At 40.2% G+C, this 21,608-nt stretch overlaps 1 protein-coding gene across 2 annotated transcripts; it reads left to right on the forward strand.

Moving 5' to 3' along the window:
* The first annotated feature begins 669 nt into the window (after positions 1–669).
* On the forward strand, positions 670–21,324 carry LOC148814254 (BICD family-like cargo adapter 1). Of its 2 annotated transcripts, XM_088906753.1 has the most exons (10): positions 670–1,098; positions 3,167–3,382; positions 11,566–11,682; positions 11,962–12,108; positions 13,033–13,212; positions 15,978–16,142; positions 16,976–17,053; positions 17,939–18,048; positions 18,388–18,508; positions 19,399–21,324. In XM_088906753.1, exons 1-10 carry the CDS (start codon positions 850–852, stop codon positions 19,639–19,641), a joined length of 1,626 nt encoding a protein of 541 aa, XP_088762879.1. In that variant the 5' UTR covers positions 670–849; the 3' UTR covers positions 19,642–21,324. The 2 variants fall into 2 exon arrangements, with proteins under 2 accessions (XP_088762879.1, XP_088762880.1); XM_088906754.1 differs by lacking the exons at positions 670–1,098; positions 3,167–3,382 and adding an exon at positions 5,699–5,921.
* The last annotated feature ends 284 nt before the right edge of the window (positions 21,325–21,608 follow it).

Raw genomic sequence — 21,608 nt, forward strand, 5'->3', positions numbered from 1 at the left:
GTTACATTATTGTTACAGTGTTGGATCAATAGACACCTCCTTCCACACAAGTAGAATTACACAATCTGGTATTCTACAGTATAAATCGGATTACATGGTCCATTTAGTTAACATTGAAAACCTTTATTAATTAATATTGTATTATAATAGTGATCAGTCCGTCTATATGATTCGTTTGAAAGGGATTTCATAGCGTTACACAACAGAATGCATGATAATATTCACCTAAAAACCAGCTGGGATTCTGAAAAGTTGTTGAAAGGGCCTTACGGAGTGGGTTTTAATACTGAACTGAACACAAATGCAATTTTGAGACGCCGGGCTTTTTGATGGCGCCTCTGGCATTTTTAAATTGCTCCCTGAAAGTCCTACTAATTTCAATTTTTCAATCTCTCACCAGCACCTGATTCCCACCCAACGCAACAAAAGCCAGTCTCCCGGGTTTCATATCGGTTCGGAGTGAGAGATCTCTGAATTTGCTCAATCTGAAACTCCAATTATGAAACCCCCATCGTTTTTTATGATAGGAAAGATTGCTTCTCGTATTGCCATCTGTTGCTTGGTGACGCGGCGTGTCCTCTCCAGGTTTTGTCTCCAGTGAAGTCACCTGAGAATTACAAAGGACCTGCCCACTTTTTTTCCCTTTCAGATACACTCTGGGTGATCAACAAACCTACAGCAGGCGTCAGTCGACCGCACACTTGACTCACAGCCTGGTTAAAGCCTATGTACTGTATGTATGGATGGTGTTTTTTTAACTTGGCTTGAACGGCAGTACAAAATCCGCGTCTGTTATGCACTTTTAAGACTTAGTTTTTATCTTTTTTTTTTTAGTTTTAATTAAAAGTCATGAGTCGATTGGATGGATGGGGAGTGAAGTCACACGCGCTAGAACCGGAGGAAGAGTTTTATTCTTTCGATTTTGACTCGGAAGATCTGTCCGGCTGTCAGGACCCCAGCGAACTTTTGGTGACTCTGAAACAAAAGGAAGAGGATTTGATTCTGGCTGCCGAGCTGGGGAATGCGCTTCTTCGGGAAAACAGCGAACTCAAAGAACAGAACGAAAAACTTAATGAGAAGTACACGGACAGATTAGAGGTAAGAGCATGTACACAACGCAGCCTGGTGTATGGAACTGTCTGTGGTTACCCTGTCACCTCGCTTTGCCTACACACAAGCTGTGAATATACCGTTACTGTGTGTGCGGTCTGGTTTTCCACTAGCCTCTGTTAAAATAACAAAGAAACAAAACCCCCGCTGAAGTAATTTTAGTGTTAAGAAACAGTGAGTCACGTTTATGTACAAAGCATTTTAGATTTACACATTCCAGCTCTCATGCTGCGGTACGGGTTTTTAATGAGATTTTTTTACAATTATTTGTTGGCATTTTGTGTTTGCCATTTTAAGTGCTTTAAGCTGACCAATTATTACATTTTTTTAACCTCAGTGATGATACTTATATGTTGCATTATCCGATATTAAATAAATGTCAATTATTGTGACAATATACCTATGTCCAACATCGGTTTGAATGCATATAATAAAACCCCCCTTCTTTGTTTTACTAATAAGGGGTCCTTCGCCTCTATATAAAATATTTTCTATATAAAACAAATCCACACGGAAAATGGTAACGGTGTCAAAATAATTTTCTTTTCGATGGAATGGATTAGGCATCATGTTTGAATGCTCGTACCTGGTGCGTCAGAGCGATGTGTGTTGGAAAAGTTAGGATAGTGCTTGGATCGTTTCTACTGCAGATGAATCATGCTTCCGCTATCCCGCAGATAAAAGAAGGGACATTAAATGACTTGTTGATAGTGACCCTTCTCTGTGATCTTGGGAGCATGCCATCTCTGCGTGAATTGCCTAGAAACCAGAGTGCAGAAAACCGCATCGCTGGGAACTCAAAGTATAGACGTTCCCTGTTCTTCGTGGAACAACCAAAAGCCGTAAGTTATAGAGGCACTTGTTCACCGTAAATACCTGTGGTAGGTTTTCTGGTGCAGCCAGGGGAGTGAAATACAGCTTAACAAGGGCATAAAACTACCACCCCGAGAGAGGCAATTCAAATACATTCTTTATTTTATGAATCCTTGTAGTTGGGACTTTGCACGATAAGCAGAAGTGTACGTCACGATCAGACAGAAAAGCCTTTGTATTTCTCACTCTTATTAAGCTATTTTACATAGTTGTTTTTGTATTGTTTCTGGTAAAGTTAATCTATGAGGTAAAAAACTTTTTTTTTTTACCGTTATGTACAGTATTTAGGTCGCGCCGCTGAACAAGCGTACCTACATTCGTTATGTGCCAATTGATATTTTTTTGTGACATGGTCTTATTGAACTTCTCAGGAGGAAATTGCTGAGATTGGTGAGCACTTCGCCTGAGAGACGTGTCTAGTCTAGTGTCTAGGTGAAAACTAATCTTTCTTTGATAAATGACATTATCTTTTTATTCCCTGATGCTGCTCACAAAACAGGGCTTTTTGCTTTGCTCTGGCGGTTAACAGCAAGATATCGTGAATGAATAATGATCAAATAGTGTTAAGTGTTGTTGTAGAACGTTCTTAGGTCTTAATGTAAAAAACGGACCGTTTTATTCAGTAGTAAAGTGCAAAAATCAGATATCTAAGTTTAACAACAGATCTTAAAATGAATATTGAATTTCAGCCAAATCTCTATGTTTAACAAAGTGTTTGAAGAAAGCTGCTCATTCCAAACTGTGAAAATGTCTTTGCAGTTTGAGCTCTCCCTTTAAATACTTTTGTATTGAACTAACCAGGTAAATATTTCACAGGAAATGTCCCACGTGTTTTAACAGTACATACGATATGATCGTGTGGAGAGTGAGACAGCATTGTCCTCCTTTGACAGCCTTCTAATCTAGACCATGTGAAAGAAAAAATCTTCAGCAAACAAGTAATCAAAAACAGTCTGTCTGAGTCTCTTTTGTGATTTTTCTTTATATATCACAATACGGTAAACATATAATGACTTCTGTGAAGTCTGTCCAGCCCAGTCTCCATTTGGCATCGTGCTGTGTTTTTACCATATTGAAGATAAAGGAGCAAACTGGAAGCATTTGAAACCCCTAAGTTCCTGCTTTCTGGCCAAGCTGACCAGTGTGCCTCACCCGGTTGTTGGTCTGTGTCTACCCCCCCCAGGAGCTGGAGCAGGGCAGACATGAGCTGCAGGTGAGGCTGGAGGGGCAGCAGTCCCAGTGGGAGAGCCAGGTGACGGAGCTGGAGAAGGATGTGAGGGAGCTGAGCAGTGAGGTGCAGAGGCTGACCCAGGCCCTGCGCACCACTGAGCGGGAGAAGAACAAGATGGCGAGAGAGCTCACCGAGCAGAACCACCAGCTCTTCGAGCAGCTCGATAAGGTATGCGGTTTTTAAAATGAGGTGGAGCCATATCAGATTAAAAATGGGGAAAAAAGCAATCAACTAAAACATACAGCCTTTAACGGGGGAAGTAATAGAGTTTTAAATGAATGTTCAAGAGGTGGTCATCTCTCTAACCTCATCCACTTCTGCTGACCCAAGTGAAAGTATCAGCACCTGTGGATCCCTCTCTCTGCCAAAGTGTTGCCTTTATTTTACTCCTTTTCTCCTTTTAGTCACACCCTGGGTCTTTCTTCACAAAAGCGGGGTGTGGGGGTTCCAAAGAAAGTTGGCGTTCCCCCAGCTGGGTGGGTTATGACAATAAGCCAGTCTATTTTCCTCTAAATAAGGGATTTTCCAAACTCTGGGATTTTTAGGTAGGATTGTGTAACTCGGCTTGCCCTGAAACAGATTACATTTCAAGCCGTTTCATTGATAGTACTCGTCAGCCCTCCACGCATACCTTTGATCGAGGCCACAGAATTTTCATTTTCTGCGCCTGCAAGAATTGTTTCATGAAGGAAATTGGCTGGAATTTCCCACATACTCCTTTCATCTTGTGACAGGACGTGTTTAGCTGTTTAGCCTGTGGAAATGTTGAAAAAGCACTGTTGAAAATATCTTCATACAGGCTCGAGGTAATGGAGCATGAACTATGCTTTAGTGCATTTTGTCAATGCAGATATTCAATGCAAGTGATTTGAATATTAACCAAATTTAGACAATTGAGGGATTCTACTGGTAATTGCTTTAAATCACAATACTTTTCAAATAAACATTTACTATAAAAATGAGTTATGCCTCTTTTCATTGATCATTAGGTTAGATTTTTTTTCTGGTGGTGGGTAGTTTTTCATGCATGTAACTAAATATGCTTTATTTCTTATAACACCGTTCTAAAGTTCTCTTGATATGATAGTTTACTCTATGATGTAAAGGTTAGTAGTTTGTTAGTTACCTGCCTCTTGGTTCATTATGGCTACAGTAAAAGGAGCATGACATCATTTTTAAACAATTCTGCACAGTAGGGAGGAAAATCAACTTTCCCATAACTAGGAACCTTATCAAAGTAGCCTTAGATTGTAGTTGGGCCTCACCTGCCTCTTATACCTGTCTCTGAGCTAAAAATAGTGTAGGTGTGGCTTTGTTGAACACTACCACTGAAACTTAATGTACTACAGGCAACACCTGTCAGCAACATTTAACAGTGGTGTAACAAATAGTCAAATTTAACTATTAAGATTTCAGACTCTGATACTCTGAAATCTCAATGGAAGGTATACAGTACGATGTTCTTTGAAAACTGGCTAATTTGGACATTATAAGTTTTTCTATAAACTCCTTAAGAAAGTGTGTAATGAGTTACAGGAAGCAAATCAAGACAGGCCAGCAGAACAACAAGGAAACAAGGAAAGATTTTTTTTCACTCATGACGTTAGAGTTGAAGGATCTTGATTCCTGGCACTAAACAGCCTACATTGCAGTTCCTGGTTTAGTTAGACTATGTTTTGTGTAGCTGAGAAATTTTGAAAGATCTTTAAGGAAATAAGTAAAAGGTGTCATTCAAAATGCAAGACCTCGATGTGCATGAACCGTTGAAAATCACATGTAAGAAAAATAATTCAAGGGCTGGGACCTCAATGGAAAGCTATCAGAGGTCCTGTTTTGTCTTTTAGTTGGTTTATTCATGTTGTATATAATAGTTATAGGTGTGGAATTGGTAGCCAGACCTTTTCTGCATTTGTTTCAATTATATATTATATTTGTTTAGCCTGGGTGATTTCTACATTTTCTATAAATATGTAGAATTCTTTCTGTTCCTTGGAAGTTATGTTCTGTCTGGTATGTTAGTAATTAATATGAAACTGTAATAGTGTGGTATACAGTATCTTTCTCACTTCTTATCAACTGTATTTGGCGTGTTCAAGATTCAAGATCTGTAATTCATTTTAGTTCATTGTCCTTGATGAAACTTGAAAGCCTCCAAATCTATTCCAATCCACAGCACAGGAAGTGGAAAGTATTACAGGTCTGTGTTTACCTAGGTTGAAGAATATTTTCATAAGATCCGGAACAAGCTGGTTTTGATGCTCAAAACATTTATTGGATATAGGTTTTGAGAAGGCCTGTAGTTTACATCTTATACTCTGTGACTGTCTCTCCCTCATTGTAGAAGGCGTAGTCTCCTTTAAAACATTGCTCATTAGTCTCATGCTTTGAAGACAGCTCTGGCCTATGGCAAGTGTTTTACAGAATTCCAAGGGCAGGAAAAGCGTGTTTACAAAATTATCACTCCATCTGAGCACTTACAGAGAAGGAAGTCTTACAGAGATATTTGCCTGAGTAAGAGACTATGGATTCATCTGTGTTTCCAAGAGCAGTGAATGAATGGCAGAACTGGGAGTCTTCAGAGTCCAGTTGCTCTGTCAAGATAGAATTTAATACCGCAAAGGGTTCTCCCAGTCCCTCTGCAGACAGCTCTTTACCTGATGTTGTGACAAATACCGCTTCTGAGAGGAGGTCGTCAGTACCTCTCATGGTGAGTAAGAGCTGTATCTCTCCGTTCCTGGGTTTGAATCTGTGCCATTTCTGTGTGGAATCTGGGGGAGGAAAGGGATGGGGGAGGTTAATGATGTGAACAGTGGGAGAAGTTCTACAGTTTTACCTTGTTTATCAACATTTTCTGAAGAGAACATTTGGTTTTACAAAATCTGAAACTATTTGCAAGTGCTTCCATTGTACTGTGACTTCCAGCAGCCATGCTATTTCTAAATATTTTCCCACCATCAGTTATTCTTGTAATGTTGACACAGTTGTGTTGGCAATGAGCAACATTTGCAGCCCACCTGAAACAATATCGCTGTAATATCTTATGTTTGTTTTTGTATTTAAACACTTAGAATCACATCTCACTGCATTTCTGTAATAACAGTATAATGTTAGCTTAACATGTGAGAGTTTCTGTACAGAACAAGTGTGCAACAGTTTATTATGATTTTTACAATTAATAAAATAGGTCAGCTTGTAAGCACCTAAATCTTTCAAGAGCATTCCCTGGATTCCAGCTGTACAGTGTTGTAGTCTGCACACAAAACACTGAATTATGCTATGCATTTTTGAGATACTCATTTCAAGCTGGGCCAGTTTTCAAACCCCTGCAGCACAAGAAAAGCTTCATGTGAGCATTGCTCCAGGAATGCAGTGGGGTAACATATTTTGACGGGAGACGGTTTTCCTTATGTAGAGAATTTACCGTCATTGTTAGTTAGCGTTTTCTTAGCCATTGTTAATAGATCACTTGGGCAGTGTACCAGATCTGACTGGTGAATTAATCATTGTGCTAGCAGCAGGACCAAAACTATAAGCTTATAAAAATGAGCCTAAGCTGTATTTATCCTTTCATGAGCAGTGTGTGGTCAGTAATGTCAGACAGCTTAATCTCAAGTGGCCCTTGAACCTGACATATTCTGGACTTTAAGTTTTTGCTTCTCAAACAGATTGGTGCAGAGCCTCAGTTGATGGAGGTTTTCTTTGATAAAGACAATGCTGTTATCATTACGTGCTATGCAGCTACATTAATTTCAATATTATGAATAATCATTATGTAGTGTTCTTTTGTGCACTCTGAGAACGTGTTCTTTTGCTAAATGTTTTTAATTGGTTGGGGTTCATGTACAGTAGGTTTGAATCCCAAGCTTTCAAATATTCTTTTTATCACTTGCTTGCTTGGCCAAAACCTAATCCATTGTGAGTTATAATATATCAAATGTTCATGCTAGACTATGCATAAATATGAGGAAATAAATCATGCAAGTGAAATTTCCTACTGTGTTCTGAACAGAATTTTTATCTTAATAATTCTATGTTAATCAAAATTTAACATGGAATGGGCATTACTATAAAACTCTCTGGAAGTAGTTTTTGATTGAACAAGATGTTCTGTGCTCTGCAGTGATTCTGGCCCTTTTTCTGACACAGTTATGACGTTTGTTTTTTGTCGTGTAAACTCTGCCGACAAGATGAGATCTTTTTAAAAGTAATCTCTTGCTTCTACTTTTTGCAGGACTGTGACTAGACACACTAAATATCTAGGTAGATGGATTTTTGTCTTTGTGTTTTTATTCAAAATCTAATTAAGAATGGACATTACTATAAACCTCTCTGGAAGTAATTTTTGACTGAACAAGATGTTCTGTGCTCGGCTATGATTGTAGCACTTTGAGGTACCGCTTTCATAAGCATATTGCATGTTTCTGAAAGTTTGGATTTCAAAATAGTGATCCACAGAGAAATCGAGATTGTAGGGAGTAGGGATGCTGAGCAGTGTGTAATGAGCTGTTGTAGACGTTAAGCTCTTAAGAAGCTTGAGTAGCCTCTGGAATACAATACAAATATTGAGCCTGCTCTTTTCATTTTATAATCTAAGCCTTTAATCTGGGCACTTTCCTCAGACAGAGTCCTTGTGTTGAACCAATGAACTGTGAAGCTTTCAGGACTCGTATCTCTCTGACAAGTGCCTTTTCGTACCTGTTATGTCTTCTGAAATGGCAGTATCTGTAGCAATTTAAAACACTGCAATGGTAAGAGATATAGGGCATTCTTTATGATTTGGTGGTGACACACTTGGAGGTTAAGTGTGCTTCCTAAAGTATGAAAATGTAGACAGGGATATAAATTGGACCAATATCATAGAGCAAAGAAGGAGCTGTTGTGTGAATGAGGTCTCCTTCAGCTCAAATGGGGAGGAGAGACCAGCAGGAAGCTGACCTTCCAAGACAGGGGTCAAAGTTTGCCATCTCCTGGCAGGAGGTGAATGTGGAGGATTGGGGTGGGGAGAGCTGTAAGTGTTTTCAGAGGGCAAAGAGGAAGCATACAAGACTGCATCACAAGAGTTAGGCTCTGATTTAGTGGTTGTTTAGCAGACATTTCAACTGTTACGGACTAGAAAGTGCTGATAACTAAAATGGCTGGTTTATAAACAGACCGTTTGCCCAAAAGATTCTTGAATCTTTTATCTTACACTTGCTACACAGGGACCTATGATGGTGGGTTACACCCATTCTTTCCTGTTTGTTTTTAAATTGCTGGCAAGGTTCTGTACAATAATTAGGAATAAAAAGTATTTTGTTCCTCTGTTTTAACAACTTAGTTTTAGCAAGTGCCTTTCAGCATTATGATGTTATGTTTTTCACTTTCATACGTTGAAGGCAGAAAATCATATATTTACAGTGAATCAAGCGTTTCAACATGACAGTGAAAAGACAGAACACATCAAGGGTTTTTAAAGATATACCACTCATTAAAAAGGCTCACAGTCTAGCAAGTGTCAAAATAAGATTAGATCTTCATCCAGACTTCACAAGTACATGATCATTTTTAACCTTAGTAATTTTGTCTTAAATCCTTTACATCAGAATTAAAATATATGACATTAAGAAAGCCATCATTAGTCTGGATGTGTTCCTTCCCCAAGACTTTGTCATTGACTTTGTCAGTGAATCTCAAAACTGCAGCTCTGTATGTTTTTAGAATTGGAAAAGTATTTAGAATTGTTTGTATTTTCTGAGGTTATGTTTATGCTATTTATGCTATTTATCTAAAAAAAATATCTCTGGTAACTCTTAATGCTTTATTTTATGTCTGCACACTGAAACCCTGTTCATCCCAAAAATGACAGAATTCAGCTTAATCTGTTCTTTAGTTTATAGAGGTCAGTCAACCAGTTATATGATATCTCACCCAGAGCACAATTCTGTTTTATTACCCTTGTGGCATAGAGGCAGAAAAGAAGTTTCTACACCCACAGTATGGGGTTTAAAAGATGTCTGTACCCGAAAGCGGCTTCTTAGTCGAGGGCCTTAAGACCCATTATAAATGTATGATAAATGAAAAATTAATCTATCATAATCAAGTCGTGAATCATAGCAAAAACTAATTTATGGTGCAAGAAAGTAGAATTTTAAAAGAGTGCAATGGCAGACATTCTTGCTACTTTTATAATGTTATACATTTTTTTTAAACTGGTTTTAATATGTCTAAGCCAGTATTTAATAAATTTATATATTTAAATATAATCTTCCTTCCTCATCCAAACTAAGACCGGTGTAATGCAGTGAAAATTAGAGTTGTTGTTGCACGTGCCAGTAAATCCTTCCTGTGTTTGTTCTCGCCCGGTGTGTGTCCGAAGCCCGCGTGACTCTCCTAAATCACTCTCTGGGGACGCGTTTGTCCATCATAGCAGCCGTTCGAGTTCCCCTGGGGGTTTCTGTGGCTTGGGGTGTCAGCTGTTTAATCTGGCCTGTGCTGCCCAAGCTGGGGGGGTGGGGCTCGCGAGGTGGGGGACCGAATTCTGTGTTTGCTTTCTTATTCCGCCTGAGCCAACGGGCCTCCCAGCTGATGCATAAGCTATAGGTGCTCTCCCCCCCATTGAAGAGGGGAAGACAGCAGTGTGGAGCAGGGGTTAGGGTGCTGGAATATTGCAGGTTCGAATCCCAGGTGAGACACGGTTGTTGTATCCATGAGCACCACATTTGCTTAATAATGCCTGGCTATAAAAATTAGTACAACTGTAAGTGTCTTTGAATCAAAGTGCTATTCAAATGAATAAATTAGGTTATAGTATCCCACCATAACACTGCTTAAATCGTTGCTGGTCAATTGCTCAAGGCATCCCAAGCAAAAAAAAAAAAGGACTCATCTTTCTTGCTGTCTTACTCTTTTTCTGGCTTTCTCTCTATCCCAGCTCCTCTCGTGCTCCCTCTGTGTGCTTTCCACGCTCTGTCTAATGTGGCGTGATGATGTCATTGCCAAGACCAAGATACCACGCTCCATCTGCTGCTGGGCTTTCATCTGCCATTGTCGCCGTGTGATGTGACTTGACACAGCTCTGACAAACTGCTGATTCAGGGCTTTGAATGGGGAACCTTTTGCTCTGCACTTAGGCTCTAATGTTTGAATTGTTGTTTTTGTTGCAAATGGAACACTGGGGCAGCGTTAGTGAAGTGAACTGTAATTTTGGTCTTTTTCGGCAACGTTGTATCAGTTGGGGGGGACTGAGGCAGTATTGTATCGAAACTTCGTGTTTCTGGCTCAGTAGAATGAATCATTCGTTAAATATTTCTGTTTGCATTTTTAAAATGGAAAAAGGACAACACAACTGTAAACTCTCGGTTACAGGATACTACTAAAACATGTGGAGGTACCAGGCAGACCCTGAGTGAGAGAGGATTAGGAGAAGTCTTCATCTGGGACCGCTGCCATGATGTTACTTGTTTTGGGGAGTTTTAGGTGCATGTGCAAAACTTGAATTAGCTGGTATGAATGAGGTGTTTACAGGAAGAGAAATGATCGTCACAAAGTGCATCCATCATCCATCAGGTTCTCTAAGAAATCAAGTGCTCTATCCTCTATAAAAGTAACAGGGAGGGGACTGATTTTAGATGAGAAAAAAGATCTGATTTGTTGCGACTATTAAAATGACCAGATGAATGGCAATGTCCCTTGATACCACATGGGTACAAAGGGCTGAACAGCGTCCGAGACGCATGAAATAGGATACCCTGAGGAATGAGTCCGTTTCTCTCAGATCCAGAAACAAGTGCAGGCCGTTGTCAGAACAGCCTAGAATATTATAGCTCAGGGTGGGCAGGGAAAGAGCTGAGAACCCTTGTGTTGGATGCAGTAAAACAGGGTAATATAATTCAAGTATAATACAATGCATGACAAATCATAGTGATGCAAAATAAATGCTTCATAAGAGTGATAAACTTTGACACACTGTGAAAATACAAATATGCTATTAAGTATCCACAAAGGCTTTTTTTGTTTTAATGAGTGGTCAAAACCACCCATGTGGCTTCCTGCTTTTTCATTGTGTCACTGCTGACGTGGGGACCCAAGGCAAGTGAAGAAATGTTGCTACTAGCGTGGGTTCATTCATGAAATGAGTGACTCACTGAGCGTGGAGGACGGTCCAGGCTCTCTGCCCACCAAGTACTACAGTTAAACTGCTTGACCAAACCTACTGAGCCTTTTAACACAAAGAGAACGGCGCTGTATCATGGCGTAACTGGCCCCTGGGTCACTCCCATCATAACACCTCCATCAAAGAGGGAGGTGAATGATCAGTGGTGGTGAGTGTCTGGGGCTTGAAAGCTGACAGGATGTGTCTCTCCTCTGGGCAGGCAGTTGAAGCAGAGAGGGCGCTCACAGCGGAGGTGCAGGCTCTGAAGGATGAGTTTCAGAAGAAGGCCCGCTCTCGGAGACAGGATGAGGAACTGATCCACACTCTGAGGGAACAGGTGAGACAGCACCCCACTGCTCACTGGAACAAGTTAAACACGAAGGTTGTCAGGATGTCTGACATAACATGCACCCCAGTGCTGGCTGTGGCTCTTAAAGGAAACCTCTTCCAGATAGCTCTCATTCACACGATTTTACTGAATATATTTACCACTCTTGATAAAGCAAAAATTTAAACAAATCTGACTTTTATGAAACCTGAGATTCAATTGACGTCATGGAGGATGCCCCACTGTCTCGGTCCCGTGCTTACTTGCGCGTGTCTCTCCGGGAACCAGGTGGCGTCTCTGTCGGAGAAGAAGCTCGATCTGGAGAGGCAGGTTGAGGCGCTGTGCCAGGAGAAGACCGCTCTGCGGGACAGCATGGCCAGTCTGCACAAGCACGTCAGCAGCCTGGAGGAGCAGAGCAGGCAACAGACACTGCAGGTACATATACTGAGACCAGCACTGGGCAGAGAGTACCAGGTACAAAGGACTTTTCACCTGGGTCTTAATTCTATCACGTTTCACAAAGACAGAGCGGCAGGAGAATGCTTTGATAATAGGTTTATAAAGTGGGCTGCTCTGTAACAGTGAAGAATAAGGGCATTTATTATAGTGCTGGGAGAAAATGCATAACTATTCGGTAGATTGCACAAGTATTGGAACATTGTGTCTTGAGAACTACCTTCATTGCACAGAAAATGAACAAGTGGAGCTATTAAAAGGTTAGAGGGCTTTAAGTGTTTAATAAAAATGGGTTCTTTGAACCATTACTTAGACTTCCTGACTGCTTAATTAGTTGCTGTGATAAACACATTTTGGAGAGGCTAAGCTTATAGAGCACCAGTCCAACAGAAACTGCTTACCATGATTTTCCACTCTCTGTGGGTATCAGCATGCAGAATTACTGGATTTATTTGTCTAGAATCCTTTCTTGTAAGATTTCTGTTTAACTTGCACCTCAAGATTCTATACTTGGGAAGTTTTTAAGGTTCAGTCAGTGACTAACTGGAATCTGGATCTGCAAGCTCTCCCATAGCTGTAACGCTTTGGTTAACAAAGAATGTAGCGTGCATTTGTTTACATCCGAGGGCAATGCACTTTATTTAAACATTAATGTGCAGGACTCGACGTGCATTTTGAATGCAAATTTGATGATTCCTCAAGTTGTTTTTCCTGTTATATGTGTTTTCTCTTTCCATGTACCGTGCAGTTACAGATCAACTAATTAAAAACCTTTTTCTCTGTGTACCTGCAAGCCTCTCAGAGATGAATGCTGAAGGCCTCCCTCTGGGGTCGAATGCATGTTTGCCGGGTGGTTTGCTGGGCTGGCCCTGACCAGACTGTGTATTTCTGTGCTGTGTGTAGCTGAAGGACTGTCAGCAGGAGGTGGAGATCGCACGAGGAAGAAGCCTGCATCTCCAGTCTCAGCTCGAAGAGCTCCAGGAGGAGGTCTCACTGCGGGATTCTAGCAGGGGGGAGGTGTCCCTGCAGTCAGAGCTGGAGCAGAGCCTGGACAGCATGAGCTGGAGCCAGGACAAGGAGCAGGTACAGCAATCCAGTGTCAAATCATGCTGTTGTCATGATACTTAATACAGCAAGAGCTGGGAGTAGGGGAGAAATCCCAGAACTGCTCTGAACTACTGCAGAATGTACAGAGATCAAAACATAGTGCCACTCCCTTTCCTCATGTGTATAATGTACTGCTTCAATCAGAAACACTCCCACCTTAATCTCCCATGTGATGATAGAACTGAACCATTGTTAGGTCTTGAACAGCGTAGATTACGAGGGGACCTGATAACAAGTGCTTGGAATCCTCAAAGGCATTGAGAAAGTCAACCTAACAGACTAAATAACAGAATAAACAGGGAAGCATGAACCAGGGGCCACAAGTGGAAACTGTGAGAGTGCATTTATAACTGAGACCTGGAGGCACGAGCTAATCAGGCAAGCTGCAAGTTGTAGAAGCCAATAACCTGGACTCTTTCAGGAAACAGCTGGATGAGATCCTTTGGATCTATTAGCTATTCGCTACCATACATGCTAGCTAAATGGCCTCTTCTCTTTCGTTTGTATAAGGTCCTGTAGGACCTGTTTGAGCAAGGCTAAATTACTGTATATACTGCAGAACAAAAGAAAACAGAAGATCGGTTTCAGAAATGGTGTTAGTTTAGGTTCTTATCTACTTGAAGTAGCAGATTCAGGTGCGATTCTGTATTATAGTAATCTGAGTTTCAAAGATTTTGTTTCTGTCGAGCTCGGGATGTCTGTCTATATTAAGTAATGTAATAGCACAGCAGAAAGTGGGACTGTGAATCACACTCTGACACATTATTCTTAAATCCGATCTAATGGAAATCATCTAGCAATCTGACTGCTTAATCATTAAAAGAGGAACCAGATTAATGTCTGACAAGCTAATAAAAAACATATTGCTAATATAGTGTAGAATAGTGGTTAGTGTTCTGAACTGTGGGTTTGAGTCACTACGGCACACACAGCTACTGAATGCTTTACCTCAACTGTTCACGTGACTGCATTGCTGGGGTTTAGCACCCCATCCGGGGGGTAGTTCCATATTCTCCATTTGCTAAATGCTTCAGAACTTTTTTTAACCTATTAAGATAGTGTTTTCACTTAGATCTGTCTGGGTTTGGATTGTCAAAACCATTTTGTTTGCTGTGTGTGATTGCTCTTATTTTTGTTATCTTTATTACTCAGAAGTTATGCTTAATTAAACACATTTCTAAGATACAGAGATTCTCTGAAATGACAGTGGCATTAAGTTCTGGTTGTTTATCTGAGATTGGATTGGAGGATACCGTCAATGAACCTGGTCATTTTAGTGAGCAGAAAACACTTCAGCCTATGCAGTGTTCTTATCCTCTTCTCATGATCACACAGTGACATGGGCATGTGACTTGGGTCTCTTGTAGTGGTTAACCTAAAGGAAACTGCCTCTGATTAGCAAGTCATACATACTGTATATAAATAGAAAATAAAACCCACACACTCAGTTGAGCCATTCTTTCTGTGGTCTGTACATTTGAAGTTTAAAACAGCTTTTGTTACCGACTGTGTACGACATGTGCAGGAACTGTTGTCACTCCTGGTAACTGTAACTATCCCAGACACTTGACGTCAACCATAATTACTTATCTGGAACACTGGGTACGAAGATGCACTAGAGGTTTTTATCTCCGAAATTAAAACAAATACAGTGTGCTTTTGTGCTTCCTGCGTATAATGCTGACAATCAAATAATTCTTCCAGGCCTGGTCTGGTACAGAGCTTCATCAAAGCTTTTGATCGTAAATTGAAGTAAATAGAAATTTAACATTGGCATTATATTTAATATACTGAGAGGTATTGCAAAATGCAACAAATGAATGTTGGATCCATTAGCATTTGTTGCATTTTTAATGCCTTTTAGTATATCTCCTTTCTCTAACATATTCAGGCATATAATTAAGTTTGGTCATGTCATTATTTAGGTAGGTTAATGGTAGGGTGAGTAAGATGCTGTACTCCAAGCTAGATGCCAAAAAGGCAAAATAATTTCCCCCCCTTTCATGCTTCATAATACACTAGAATCAAACAATTTTCACACTAATTTAATCTATTACAGCAAAGTGACTCATCCCATAAAATATTGTTCTCTCATTGTTGGTTTTCTTGAAGTAAAAAGTGAATTTCAAAATGTTTTTCAATCTGCCCTTTCTTTTATATGAAGAGGCTTCCTGTCTCTCTGCAAAGAACGCACCTGAAAACACCCACATCAGTCTCCAAGCAAGCATGTTTCAGTAATCCTGGAGGTGTCATAGGCAGGAAGCATAAACAATTATAGCATTGTAGGATGTTATTTTATGACTTTATTTGCATTTTTTTCCTTTATGCTTATTTTGGATTTTGTTTTACAATTTACATCCGTTATTTTTTTCCTCTTGACAAAATTGGGCATGACCCCTTCATGTGGAACAATAAATATTATTCACTGAATGACTCTTAAACACTGACTCCTCCTAGTAAGCAACTTACAACCTAGTAGCAAACGTTCCATGTGCATATGTGCATTAACTGCTTTCAGACAGGAGGTGCCAATAACTTAAAGCTACTGTTGTCAGAATCTCTTTTTTATCAGTCTCTTCCTAACAGGTTGTTTTCAGTTTTCATTCAGTTCAGCTGTATTGGGCAATTCCAGTTCTGATTTGGAAACATTTAAAATGGGGTTGAAAAGTCTAAATTCAGGGTGTTGAGGCTGTTCCGCAATGTGGTCTCCTGTGGTCAATACTAAATCTCAACATTTGCAGGTGACCAGAGAAGTGCTGTCCATTCTGAAGCTGCTGCTTCCAATAGCTGACTGCGCCCCAGAAGAAGTACTTGAGGATTTTCAAAACCAGCAGGACAGTCTGCTTGTAATGCTGTCGCAGATCAAAAAGATGGCACAGAGGCTGGCACAGTGCCACTCATCTCAGGTGAGGCTGCTGAGGTTCTTCCTGTGTCACCACTCTTTGTGAAGCTAAAATTACATCAACACCCACCTGAACAGGAGCTGACCTCATTCTATCAGAGTCACGACTAGGCAATCAGTGAAACACTACTCACACCTACATCATCTCATTTTCATTTTTAGTGAATACAAAAGACTGAATGGGATTGGTGGGATGACTACAGGGTTTAATTAAGGAGAGAGGGGGAGAAATATCCTTTTTGGGATGCAGCTGTGTTCAAGCACATGCTGGCACCTGGTCATCAAAGCACGTCTGTAATATAAAAGGTGTAAAAAAAAAAAGGTGAACAGTGGGAGGAGACAGCAGGATTACACAATTACAATAAGGGTTTGGAAGACAGTAGGAAATACATGAGGTACAGTATGAACAGGACAAGATAAAAAAAGGCCTTCTGAAGAAGAAAGTTTTGAGTCTTGATTTGACAGGGCTCAGGAAAGGTGACTCTCTGATATCCTTATAGAATTCCAGTTCACCACGTACTTTAAAAGATTTTATCGGTTTATTATAAAAAACATTTTTGCAGATAGCCTATTTGTTGACCCAACACTTTCTACACTGCCATTTTATCTATAGCATTGTCACTACCTTTGTGTTGCTTGATGTTTTTTCAGTATGTGGTCAGCCGATTGAGTGAAAGAGCAGGTGATTTTGGGAGGTGCATTTGATACTGAAACCGAGCCCTCTCCCTTCCCCAAGGCTCCTCTGACTTGTTCTCAATGCACAATGAGACCAACAGAGAGATGTCTGTGACATAGATTTACTGACACCTGATCTCCGTATAATGTCCTGTCTCCTAGGAGCTGAATCACTCCAGTGTTTTGCAAAAGAGCATTCCTTGTGAGAATCAGAACTTGATACAGCAGCTCCAAGATCAGGTAACGGTGGCACATGAGCTTAAATCTGCTCTTGGGAAACCTGACTTAGACCAGTTAATAAAAATGTTAAATGTGCTCCAGGTACATATTTCTAAAGGTTTTATGGTTAGTATATAGCTAAAATGTGGACAGAGTGAACTCATAAAAGAAAAATCCAAAATCTAGTGGCAAAATCTCAGCACAGGATCCTAACTTCACATTATTTTGTTTGACTGAATCATTTGGCTTTATTTGCTAATGTCAGAGGTTAGGAACAAGAAATAACTATTTGACACAGTGTATATGAAGTGGTCCCTTAAAAACCCTAATTTGATTGTATAGACTTATGTATAGATGACAGTAAATTTAAAAACCAACACAAAACAGAATAGAAAACAATCATATACATCAGACCCCGCTCCATGTTATTTCTCTGCAGATGAAAGATTAGGTTCTGAACTCTGTGCCACTATGCGATAATGTGGTCTCACAAGTTTTCATCACCAAAGCATGGCACCCAATACTAGAGTCCAGTAGAGCAGAACACACTAGTCATTAGAGTTTTGATTATTAATATACTTTTAACTATCCATTTAACAATAAGGACAATTAGAATCTTATTAGGCAGCTTATAATCTTGTGAAGAATTGTTAACAGCAATGGTGTTCATGCTTCGGAGGTTACCAAAACAAATTTGGCAAGAGAACTTAGTCTCAGAAAGGGGACTGCTGTGTCTTCAAGACAAATGTACAAGGAGAACCTTGCAAAAATACACTTACAAATGAAGGTTGTGGTTATTGTATTGAGGGTGGTTTCAAGATCGTCTGGAGCCATGAAGTGGTTCTTGGAACCTTGCATTGCCGATTAGCATTAATCTCAGCATTCTCCTCTGTCCCGTCATTTCAGAACGCTCTGCTTGGGAAAGAGGACTCGGAGCTGATGCTGTGTGCGGAAAGAATGAAGGCTGATGAGATCCTACAGCAGGCAATCCGGGATCGGGATGAGGCCATTGGCAAGTGAGTAGAGACACCCACTCACAGAGCTGCAGAAGCCAGTAGCCGTGTCATGTGAGAATGTTGATATTGTATTATTGATTAAAAATATACCGGAGCAAGTGTTTTTCATAGCTTACATTGTTGTGTGAGCCATTGTTTTTTGATAAATTAATATACTTTGCTCTGGGTTTCGTAGTTAACAACAGTTTAATATTCAAAAATACTTGTAGGATTACAAATGAAAAACAGCTCAAACAATATCGGAAATTGTCAATTTGATAGCTTTTGCGGCAATGGATTTGTTTTGTTATATGAGCAAAACTTTAATTATTTAAATGGACGTTTTTATTCTGTGTTTAGGAAGAACGCCATGGAGAATGAGCTGATTAAGTGCAAGAATGACATGATGTCACTGAACAATCAGCTGCTTGAAGCCATTCAACGCAAGCTGGAGCTGTCTCAGGAGCTGGAGGCCTGGCAGGTACAGTACTCAGAGCTGCCTGTAGGGGGTGCCAGTGGTACATCAGGAATGCTTGGGAGGTTCTTGGATGCCATGTTTCAGGAGGAGCCAACTGCCATCTTTAAATAAAACTTATTAGGGTCAAGAATTGGTTTGATCTAACCTTTAAACCATTGCTATTCATAGAATTTTACTTTGGTTACAGGCATGCCTTTTTTAAGTGGCTACATTTAGATATTAATAATCTTTATTTGATATAGTACCTTTAATAACACTTCATCTCAAGACTTCATCTCATCTTATTTTAACAGTGAAATAAGAAAATGCCACAACAATTCACAGTGGGTTTTTATTTTTTTAAGATCATTTTCTAAAATGTTCAAATATGGCAGATTTTGCGAAATAATATAGCCTTGAAAATTAAGCATAAAATACTAATGCAGAGTAACGATGATAATTATTAAAATCGTTCAGCACTGATGTAGACAGCTGTGGATCTGTTGGAGGCCATGGAAAATATAAAGAACATAAGAGTCTACAAATGAGAGATTCTGCCCATCTAGCCTGTTTGATTGCTAGTGGCTAATTGATATGAAGATATCACAGGTCTGTTTAAAGTCTGTGTTCCAAGATCTGTACCAAGGCGAAGTTCACTTTCTTCAGATTTGCACACCGATGGCTTCTCTCTCTCCCGTGTATCGTGCTCCCTCTAGTGGCAACGGATAGTTAAAACAGCCGGAATACAATCATTTCATCGTTTCAGAGAAGCGTAACATTTGTTTTCTAAATGGGAAGCCAAAGACACAATTTCTAACATCTGGAAACATTTCAAGGCCTTTCAGCCACAGGAGCTTTTAAAATGTCCACTTGAATAATACGGACTGTTTTTATTTCTTAAAATGTTTTGGCAGGATGATATCCAAGTAATTATTAACCAGCAGCTGAAGAGCCAGCAGCAGACAGACCAGGCTCAGAGGAAGAACTCTGTGTCCACAGGGACCGGCCGCCTGGCCTTCCTGCGCCGGCCCAGCACCCCAACGCTGAGAACCAGACACCTCTCTTCTACGTCTTCCCAGGCCTCAGAGCCCAGGCGCACACCGGCTCACTGGAAGGAATGGCTGAAAGGTGGAAAGCTGGGGCAGCCTGGGAATTAGGCTAGGCCAGCCTGAGCCCTGGACATCACTGTGTCACACAGTGGGACAGTTACTCAGCAGTATCTGCTGGAGAGCGCTTGGAAGAATCCGTTTCCGATTCTTTTATTTATTACTCATGTGGGAAGATGGAGTCATTTCTTTTAAAAAAGTGGCCTACCGTTTGTATCCTGAAGGAATTTAGCTCTAAGGATGTGTAAAGAGATGCTGTGTAGGCCATTACTTTATATACTCACAGTGGTCTATTGTTCGGTTCCTCTTTCTGCGAGACAACTAAAAAGGAAGGATACAGCAATGAATTGATTTGGTGTCTTTCCTGCTTCGTAAGAATTCACGAATGATGCAGACAGAAAAAAAAAACGTGTGGAATTGATCAGTATCCCTCGATGTGTGGAAACTTCAACACAAGCCAGTTTGGACTTTTAGGCTGATTGGCTACAGAGCCGAGATGAAGTACTTCTAATGGATGTCAGGAAAGGGTGCTCAGCCAATATCAGAGACTCATAATCCAGCTGTCAAGGTGCAATGTGAGAGATGGATTTCAGCGGGTGGCCGTAATGCTGGTGCTTTTTTGGTTGGGAACAGTAGAGATGTGCCGAAGTGTCGGGTCCTGATGGGAGACTCCAATTTTCTGGAGTCCTGGGTGTGCAGGTGTATCTAATGACCTAATTTCAACTCATTATTGGCTTAAGTGGACCAAACTGGCAGTTTTTTAGCTAGCTAGTTAGGCGCTGGTGCTTTAAAGAGACTAGAAAATCTCCAGAGGTCCTAGGGAGCTGGGACTAGCATTGGACACCCCTAGAAGGATGTCCAGATCAGACATCCCTGGTCTAAACGTAATCTGTAGTGCTCCACAGCCTGACAGTAGGCAGGCAGCCTTCATTAATCAGCTGGAATATCAGCAGAAATACCCCTTACCTGTCATCGGGTTTCAGCAACTTGCTTTGAAGGGATTTGGAGAAATCCAGGTATGAGCACAGGAGCAATAAGATACCAATAAGAGCACAATCTCAATTTAGACACAGGCTCACTCTCCCGAGAGTCAGCTTACTCTTGGGGAGAGGGGATGGGAGCCCTTCCGTTGGGTGGTGTTTTGAGCCAGTGGTAGCTTTTAAATACTCTGTTCCAATATGCTCTTTTGAAAACTTGAGAAGGAAAATGTTACATTCAACAGTATTAAATTGTAAAAAAAATGTCTAAAATGTTTCTCTAATTAAAGAATCACAGGGCTACTTGTTCTGTCTGTCAGTAGTACTGTAAAAGTGTTTCAATGAAGGAGCTGTTGAAAACTGTACACGCAAACAGCTAATGTAATCACTAAAGTGTAAAGGAAAGAAGCAAAAAAAGTAACCCTTTGAAGTTTGATCAACAAATTGTAGGCACATTGTGAAACATCAGCTGATCATTTAAATAATTATGTAGCCATAGTATTTTATTAATATGTAAAAAAAACACCTCACTGTGATTCTTGTGACCTTAGATATGATGTTGAATGTTACCAGTACCTATGTCCTTTATCTTACCAGATCTAAAACAAGATTTATAATTATTTTCACCAATCACAAGAGAATGTATAAGAAGTACTTTCCATGCTTTATACCTTGTGTTTATTGAAATGTGTGTTTCTGGGACAAATAAAGCTGTATTGTTTGTACTAAGAAATAAAATCATTTTATAGAGGCTGTATAGATGGCTGCCTTATGGTAAATCCATTTTCAAGCGTTATCTCAACACACTTTTTGCATAATCAGGATGCCTTTCAAAGTTTTTCAGCAAAACACCTGTTTTTTAAGGCAATTGCTTTAAGTGAACTTTAACAGCCACTACTTGCTTTCCCACTATAACAATAGCTGGTTTATTTTCATCCGTATTCATCCGCAAATTCATCCAAGATACCTCAAATCTTGGGGGGGGAGGCATGTCTCTTTAGTTTTTAGAAAGAAGTGGTGGGTTCATAGCTCACATTCTGT

This window comes from Atractosteus spatula, chromosome 27, assembly GCF_055471065.1.
Source record: "Atractosteus spatula isolate fAtrSpa1 chromosome 27, fAtrSpa1.hap1, whole genome shotgun sequence".
NCBI lineage: Eukaryota > Metazoa > Chordata > Actinopteri > Semionotiformes > Lepisosteidae > Atractosteus > Atractosteus spatula.

Bases quoted from the DNA above. Each gene is read 5' to 3' on its own strand.
- LOC148814254 (XM_088906753.1), top strand. From the start codon at position 850: ATGAGTCGATTGGATGGATGGGGAGTGAAGTCACACGCGCTAGAACCG. The intron at 1,099-3,166 runs GTAAGAGCATGT...TACCCCCCCCAG, and splicing joins AGTACACGGACAGATTAGAG to GAGCTGGAGCAGGGCAGACA. The intron at 17,054-17,938 runs GTAACGGTGGCA...CCGTCATTTCAG, and splicing joins TACAGCAGCTCCAAGATCAG to AACGCTCTGCTTGGGAAAGA.